The sequence below is a fragment of the Cydia splendana genome, chromosome 11 (genome assembly GCF_910591565.1).
Source record: "Cydia splendana chromosome 11, ilCydSple1.2, whole genome shotgun sequence".
In the NCBI taxonomy this organism is placed as follows: domain Eukaryota; kingdom Metazoa; phylum Arthropoda; class Insecta; order Lepidoptera; family Tortricidae; genus Cydia; species Cydia splendana.
This window is the reverse complement of record NC_085970.1, coordinates 16,016,418-16,025,149: the sequence shown is the minus strand read 5'-3', so window position 1 is coordinate 16,025,149 and position 8,732 is coordinate 16,016,418. Positions and strand designations below refer to the sequence as shown.

General features: G+C 46.3%; 1 protein-coding gene across 1 annotated transcript in view; it reads right to left on the bottom strand.

Moving 5' to 3' along the window:
- Positions 1 to 8,732, bottom strand: part of LOC134794959 (N-alpha-acetyltransferase 15, NatA auxiliary subunit) — a 104,974-nt gene that overhangs the window by 93,979 nt on the left and 2,263 nt on the right. The window contains exons 5-10 of the mRNA XM_063766832.1: positions 7,574 to 7,708; positions 6,167 to 6,307; positions 5,375 to 5,642; positions 4,822 to 4,978; positions 1,632 to 1,756; positions 397 to 610 (exon numbers count right to left, since the gene is read on the bottom strand). Coding sequence (XP_063622902.1) covers positions 397 to 610; positions 1,632 to 1,756; positions 4,822 to 4,978; positions 5,375 to 5,642; positions 6,167 to 6,307; positions 7,574 to 7,708 — 1,040 coding nt within the window. The remainder of the gene's footprint in view (positions 1 to 396; positions 611 to 1,631; positions 1,757 to 4,821; positions 4,979 to 5,374; positions 5,643 to 6,166; positions 6,308 to 7,573; positions 7,709 to 8,732) is intronic.

The following is an 8,732-nucleotide window of genomic DNA, read 5'->3' as shown; positions in this document are numbered from 1 at the left end:
AGATATTATCGTTTTCACACCGTGGCGGGTCGTGTCGTGAGAAAGGTCAACAAACATATAGCTGATACCTGAACCGGGCTCCTGTGGCTGTTAATTATCCTGTAGCGGGCCAGCATAAAGCGGAGATACGCGGCGATATCGGCGCGAAAAAAGGTAAAAGGTTGGGAATGCCTGCTCTAGGGATATTTCTCTATATCTAGAACAAATAGACTGTAACCGTTTTTGAACGCGAACTGTAGAGATACGTCCCTATTTGCAAAAGTATTCCCGGGTGGCAGATACTTTTGGCGCGTTGTTCCATCCGCTGCTATTGATGCCGACTGTACATGTGGCTACTGTATGTGGAAATCCCTTTAGTGAATCGCTTCACGTAAAAGGTTGAAAATGTAGTCATACCTGTATCGGGCTCCTGCGGCTGCACGTTGTCCTGCAGCGGGCAGGCGTAGAGGCGCAGGTACACGGAGATGGCGGCGCGCGCGGCGCGGAAGTAGAAGGGGTGCGCGCGCAGCACGTCCTCCAGCCGCAGCAGCCCCACGTACGAGCGGAGCGTCATCTTGCGCATGCAGTACGAGTGGAAGTCGAATTGATCCTCCATTATTTCGGAGAAGTGCTGGAAGGGGAGAACATTATGTTAAAATTTCTGATATGAAAACCAGGCCCACATAAATACGAAATCAGGGTCAAAATTATAGTCTGTACCTAAAAGCCCCGTCTCCATATCGCGCGGCGGCCGCGCGAGCAATGTTCGACCGCGGCAAACCTGTATTTTGGCTCGCGAGCCAATTTTGCCACCATCTTGAACTATAGCGCGGCCGCCGCGCGCGGCAGGCGATCCGACGATCGACCACATTATATTACAAAAATTAATTATTCGGAACAAAGTATAGCCAAATAGAAAAATTATATGCTGCGATAATCACTACATTAACTGTTCCATAGAAACTGTTTAGTGCCGTATAATTTAATTAAAGTACGACACTTTTCATTATCCACGTATGCGGCCGCGCGAGCCAACTGAAATATATACACATCAGTCCCAACTGCGCGCGAACATTCCTTTGCCGCGCGTCGAAACACCGACAGTGAATGGTTCCACGCGCGGCGCGGCGCGGCGCGGGGCGCGGGGCTTACTACGGGGGGGGGGGGGGTTTACTATTCTACGTTTTTATACGTTAAAAATCAATATCCCAGAGCCAGATATTATTCATTACTGTGGTCCGATCGCATTTAAATCCAAAATCAAAACTAAATATTTCAGTCAAAATTATGAAGATCAAAACTGTTTTCAAGAAGACATTTACAGGGCGACCCTGCCAATAAAGCATGTACAGTCGCCATCAGATATATCGGAGCGGCCGAGGTCCTCACAACGCGCCTTATGTCAAGTCAGTCAAGGCGTTATGCTCTAGTTTCCTAGGATAGTGGTGTCGTCATATAGCGGTCGTCTCCATACAAATACCACGACATCCATATTTAGCCGTATTATTTAGTATGGAGACGGCCGTTATATGACGGCACCGCTATCCTAGGAAAACCGATCTTTAGAGTACGTGTTCAGATATTGTGAACACCTCGGCCGCTCCGATATATCTGATGGTGTCTGTACAACGAGTAATTAGTTATCCACTCACCCTGTCAACCTCATGTGCCTTCTTGAGCGCCTCGCCCCACTGCCTGGCGCGCTGGTAGGCGGCCGCGGCTTCCGTTTGGAACCACATACACTGCATTTCGTTCAGGTTTTCTGTGGCTGGTACACCTGTAAAAAAAATTAAGACGTTTTGTGTGGAGAACCAGAATAAAACTTAATACACAGTAATACAAAACGGTCTTTTTTTTCTGGGAAAATATAAATGGTAGGCAAGCACAGCCAAATGCAAAGAAAATTGTTTATTTTTTTCTCCACTCTTGGTTTAGCTTTTCTGCTCAGCTCTACCAATGCTCTTTAGCTATAAATCTGTTCGTTGCGGTGCACAAACTTTTAGTTAATCACACATTAGCCCTGGAGATATCTTCTAGCCCTTCCTGAAGAATACATTTTACTTTTATCCCTATTCTCCTTTTGTTTACCTCTACTTGCTATATTTTCTGTATTATTTTATTTTATCCGGCATTTGCCTTTAGTCCTAGTCCTCCCATGCAACATACTGATTGTTTTAGTCCTGCCCATGGCATAAACAATCTCATGAAACAGTCTAATGAATTCGGTAAACATTCAACACACACATAACACTTCACAATTCATCACGTACTCTACACTCAAATCTTTCCCAGATCACACAACTACACACCCAGGAATAACGCGTATACCGATAGCGCCGAGTTTCTGGCAACAATAGTACAACAAGAGATCAAAGTTTGATATTTCTTCGAGTGCTTATTTTGAGTCCCGTGCAAGCGAAAGATTCTATAATAGATTCACGAGCGTAGCGAGTGAATCTAATTTAGAATCTTGAGCGTAGTAAGGGATTCAAAAGCGCACGAGATGTAAATAACTTTGATCTCGTGTAGTACACAAAATTTTTCACCCTAAGCAGTGAGAACATACCTAGAGGGACAGAGATAATAGAACCCAAGTATATCGAACTTGTATTAGACCCCGCATGTTGAAATGACATTTGACTATAAAGGTCACTTGAATGTCATTTTGTCTCACTCAGTGAGCAAAATCGCATTTTGCTCACTGAGTGAGACACACACAGTGAGCAAAATGCGATTTTGGTCACTGAGTGAGACAAAATGACTCAGTGAGCAAAATCGCATTTTGCTCACTGTTTTTAAGAAGCAAAGTACCCTTGTTCGAGCTGCTGAGGTGAAAAACACTTTACAGGGTGGAGGGGTTTAGTCCGTAGGCGGCTGGGAGGAAAATCTCCAACGCAGCCGAGTCGGGCATGCTGCCGGATACCGGGCCGGCAGTATCCAATGAGGATTACCTCCACCTCTGACAAAAAGTCTCATCTGGCACATTCCTTATAGTTTCAGCCCGACCCGCCAGCTCTAGTTCTGAGTGACGAATCCCTTTGTTCTAACTCCCGATGGTCCTTAGGCTGCATTGCCACCAGAGATGGGCAAGGATGCGTAGCTCTCTGAACCAAGCATATGTTCAGTCAGCAGCAGAAGTTGCTAAGCGGGCTAGGTGTTCAAAATGAACTTTATTGATTATTGATAAGAGAATAAGAGCGTGTCAAGGTAATTTTGAACACCTCGCCCGTTTAGCAACTTCTGCTGCTGACTGTTCTACAAACCCAATATACCTTCTCTGGTGAACTTGGCGCACATCTCCTCGGCGCGCGCCACGTGTCCGGCGCGCAGCATGTAGCGCGCGCACTTGCTGTTCACGTAGCGGTCCGCCGTGTCCATGGCCTGCGCCTCCTCCAGCCACTGGTACGTATACCTGTATAGTAGGTATACCTTCTCTGGTGAACTTGGCGCACATCTCCTCGGCGCGCGCCACGTGTCCGGCGCGCAGCATGTAGCGCGCGCACTTGCTGTTCACGTAGCGGTCCGCCGTGTCCATGGCCTGCGCCTCCTCCAGCCACTGGTACGTATACCTGTATAGTAGGTATACCTTCTCTGGTGAACTTGGCGCACATCTCCTCGGCGCGCGCCACGTGTCCGGCGCGCAGCATGTAGCGCGCGCACTTGCTGTTCACGTAGCGGTCCGCCGTGTCCATGGCCTGCGCCTCCTCCAGCCACTGGTACGTATACCTGTATAGTAGGTATACCTTCTCTGGTGAACTTGGCGCACATCTCCTCGGCGCGCGCCACGTGTCCGGCGCGCAGCATGTAGCGCGCGCACTTGCTGTTCACGTAGCGGTCCGCCGTGTCCATGGCCTGCGCCTCCTCCAGCCACTGGTACGTATACCTGTATAGTAGGTATACCTTCTCTGGTGAACTTGGCGCACATCTCCTCGGCGCGCGCCACGTGTCCGGCGCGCAGCATGTAGCGCGCGCACTTGCTGTTCACGTAGCGGTCCGCCGTGTCCATGGCCTGCGCCTCCTCCAGCCACTGGTACGTATACCTGTATAGTAGGTATACCTTCTCTGGTGAACTTGGCGCACATCTCCTCGGCGCGCGCCACGTGTCCGGCGCGCAGCATGTAGCGCGCGCACTTGCTGTTCACGTAGCGGTCCGCCGTGTCCATGGCCTGCGCCTCCTCCAGCCACTGGTACGTATACCTGTATAGTAGGTATACCTTCTCTGGTGAACTTGGCGCACATCTCCTCGGCGCGCGCCACGTGTCCGGCGCGCAGCATGTAGCGCGCGCACTTGCTGTTCACGTAGCGGTCCGCCGTGTCCATGGCCTGCGCCTCCTCCAGCCACTGGTACGTATACCTGTATAGTAGGTATACCTTCTCTGGTGAACTTGGCGCACATCTCCTCGGCGCGCGCCACGTGTCCGGCGCGCAGCATGTAGCGCGCGCACTTGCTGTTCACGTAGCGGTCCGCCGTGTCCATGGCCTGCGCCTCCTCCAGCCACTGGTACGTATACCTGTATAGTAGGTATACCTTCTCTGGTGAACTTGGCGCACATCTCCTCGGCGCGCGCCACGTGTCCGGCGCGCAGCATGTAGCGCGCGCACTTGCTGTTCACGTAGCGGTCCGCCGTGTCCATGGCCTGCGCCTCCTCCAGCCACTGGTACGTATACCTGTATAGTAGGTATACCTTCTCTGGTGAACTTGGCGCACATCTCCTCGGCGCGCGCCACGTGTCCGGCGCGCAGCATGTAGCGCGCGCACTTGCTGTTCACGTAGCGGTCCGCCGTGTCCATGGCCTGCGCCTCCTCCAGCCACTGGTACGTATACCTGTATAGTAGGTATACCTTCTCTGGTGAACTTGGCGCACATCTCCTCGGCGCGCGCCACGTGTCCGGCGCGCAGCATGTAGCGCGCGCACTTGCTGTTCACGTAGCGGTCCGCCGTGTCCATGGCCTGCGCCTCCTCCAGCCACTGGTACGCCGACACCGGGTCGCCGGCGTGCTGAAACATTCAACATTTTTACATTTCAAAAAAATCATAGAAAATACGGCACTTTCACCTGAGGGGCAAGAAACGCGCGCTCCAAGTACACGGGCCATGCACGCTCGGGTCGGTAATGGTCGAGACGTTAGAATGAGATAGCATACTCCTTACTATTCATTTTACTAGTAAACTTAACAACACTTCGTAAATCGCTTAAACACTAGGACGTAGGAGACTGTAAACGCGACTCTGGCGTCGTCGACCACTATACATGAACAACTGAACAGCGATCGAAGCTGATAATACTAAAAGCATTTTTAAAGTTTTTGTAATTTGCCTCGACCTTAGGCAAAATATTCCAAAATTCTAACTAAACAAGAAATATGGATTCTATAAAAAAGGCTATTAACCAACCTTATATATCCTTCCTTTAACAATAAACAGCTCGATCAACGTTGGCGTGTGTTCTATCGCGGCGTCAATATACTTCAAAGCCCGGTCCGTATCCTTCTTATAATCGAAGTGCTGAGCGGCGTAGTAGTACGCCCATAGAAGAGCGCTGGCCGGCTGTTTCGCTTCGCTCGGCTCGGAACTGAATGTGCCGGTTTTGGATAAATTCTCTATGTATTGCAGTACTAGGTTTTCTATCGTTTCCGCTTTGCTTTTGTCTGCGTATAACGATCTGAAAATAAAGGATGTTTTTGTTTAGCTCCATCTTATTTATGTAACAAAAATGATTTCCAGTTCTATCATATTTGACTATCATACAAGCATTGAATAAATATGAATCCATTATAATCCGTCAAAACATTTGCTTCCGAGGTTTCTACGGTGGGCACGGTGGCCAACCCTAGCGTTGTTACGCCGGTGCGTGCTGTTAACGACTGGTGCGTTGAAGGTCGCTTTATAGTATTATTGAATAAGCATTTCAAAAATCTGGAGAGAATGAATAAAGATCGGAATGGGAAAAGAGTGTACACCGACGTTCTGTCTAGGATATCGTTGTAGGATATCGCAGGTATCGCTGGAGCAACATGGTGGAGGCGGATCTGCGTTCTGCGCGAACTGCGAGTCAACGATTGGCGAGAAGTTGCGCAGGGCCGGGGAAAGTGGCGCTGTCTTGTGTTGGAGGCCAAGTCTCATTTTAGGTTACTGAGCCAATGGAGTAAATATGTAAGTAAGATCCAACGGATGGTGTATTGTTACCTAATGTCGACGAAGAGCGGCGGGATGCCCTTGTGCAGGCCGTGGCGCAGGTACTCGTCCACCAGCCGCGCGAACACGGCCGCCGAGCCCGCCTCCGACAGCTGCAGCCGCCGAGGCGCTATTGCTTTGGGATACTCTTTCCTGGAAACGATGTATGATGCGTTAAAGTGTCATTCTATGGAACTTGCTAACTATGTCAACAAGCCGCCATACTGAAATCATCATTCAGTGACAGTTTCAATCAGGGATGTTGCGAATATTCGCATCCGCATCCGCGTAAAATCGATGCGGAGCATCCGCATCCGCGTAAAATCGATGCGGAGCATCCGCATGATGCGGATGTCGACCAAGTCGGTAACAGGAACGTATTAGCGGCGGCGCCGGCGGCGCAAGTGCTAGGTAATTTTGTCATTATATATAACGAAATCGTCTAGATCCCGAAAAGTCGGCCAAGTTACTGTTTATTAAATAAAACGCACCTATATTCTTGCTCAAATACTAAACGTTTCGTTTTTTTTTAATAAAAAATGCTAAAAATGTAAAATTTGACGTTTTTTAAGTACCAAATCTTGACATCCGAATCCGCGGATGTGAGGCTTTAAATATCCGCATCCGCGTCCGCGGATGTCAAAAAATCTGCATCCGCAACATCCCTGGTTTCAATATAGCGGTTTGTTTACATAGTTAGCAAGTTCTATAGAATGACACTTTAGACGAGTGTATTTCTTTTTCTACGTCGAAAATGTCGACATATCGAAAGTGTTTAAGCCTTTGACCGCCAATGACGTTACGTGAATTCCGACAAGGGTCAGGATGACGCGCCGCGCACAAGAGGCTTGGTGTCCAAAGGGTTAATAAAAGTAACTAAAGTTTACTTAACTTTGAGCTTTGAGAAAGTTCATAATATGGGGACTTTAGGCGTGACGTTCAAAGGGTAAAAATTACAAAGGTTTACTTAACACATTCCTTTTAGAAATGAGAAATAAGGAGATGTATTTTTTCTATTAATTAAATGAATATGTTTATTCGTTAACCTGGCCACCTGATGTATGCCAGCCCTTCTCTTGCAGAGTATACAATTACGAATATTTAATATTCTAGTACATCAGTAATCTGCTAGATTTCAATTTTGTTTTTTGTTGTTTGGTACATCCACTCTATTTAATGTGATATTAAAACTGAATCAATAAATGTACTTGAATTAAATCAATATTTCTAACAACAGATATAAATATTAACCTTTTAACCGCCATAGAATTTTTCATCGAGCGTGCTCCTGTCGCCGGCGGTACGAAGTTATACGAAGATTTGTCTTATTTATCAGACCGCGGCGAAATGAGCCCGATTTTGTATGACTTATATATCAGTCTACGGCGGTTAAAAGGTTAAAGACTGATTTCAACTTACTTATATACATCGAAGAAGGCCACTTTTTCATCAGGATCACTAAGTTGTTTAGCTTCTATAAGTTTCTGATAATACATCACATTTTCAGGGTTCCTCTTTAGTAAGTCTTCATAAACTGCCTCCGCCTCTTTAAATCTGGAACATTCATTATAATTCTGTTTAAATATTATTTATTTATTTATTGTAAAGTTTTTAAACTTTCTTTAGCAATGAACTAAACGGAATAGGCTGTGGGGTTTGTGTGCATAATTTAAAATAGGAGGTTAATAAAATTCTGTTAGATAAATGCATGTTTCCTCTTGAACTTTACTTGAACTGATAACCCATACAAAAGTACTAAAAGTCCAAGTCTCGGATTAATCAGGATTTGAATCACCCAGGCCCTTATGACCCCTGAGAGCAAAAGGGCAACAATAAAGCTACAATACAAAGCATCCAGGGATATACAACTCAAAACCCTAACTCATTAAATGCAGGTCAAAAGGCCCCATGAAGTTGTTAATTTCGAGTTACACTACTTGCCGCAGCAAAGGTGTAATAGTGTATGTAAGTCATACAATTGTACACTTCATCTCACACTACAAACTTTCTATTCAATTCTATTTAATGCAATGTAGATCAAAACGGCACATAGGTCCTTAATAAATATTAACAATAACATTCTAAACAAAACTGGCATTGTTGTGCTAATTTGGTAGTGCTACGTATTGCATGTCTAAGGGTTTTAACTGTATATAAACACCTACCAACCTACAGATGTAGTGCATAATTGTTTGCCATCGTATTTTCTCGGAAACATTCCTATTTGTCATGTTGGTTCAGTCAATTCATTGTTTTTTCATCTAGATTTTTTGTCTTTTTGGGCCCATTTTTGTACAACAGGTTAAATGCAATACTAGACTTATACCCACTTAGCTATGCTTGATGTAAGAACACTCTTTGACGCGCCCTTCAAAAAATGAACCTACTAATAGTCGTAAAATGATTACTATGATTACTGTACTGTGATGTTTAATACTTAAGAACGTACTTCTCTTTGTTAAGGTGATTACAGTTATATTGTGTAATACATATAGTTTATAACTAAGTGAATAATTAATATTGTCCTTCGCTGCCTGAAACACAGGGAATCCTAGTTCAGGCATTTGTAAACCACTTG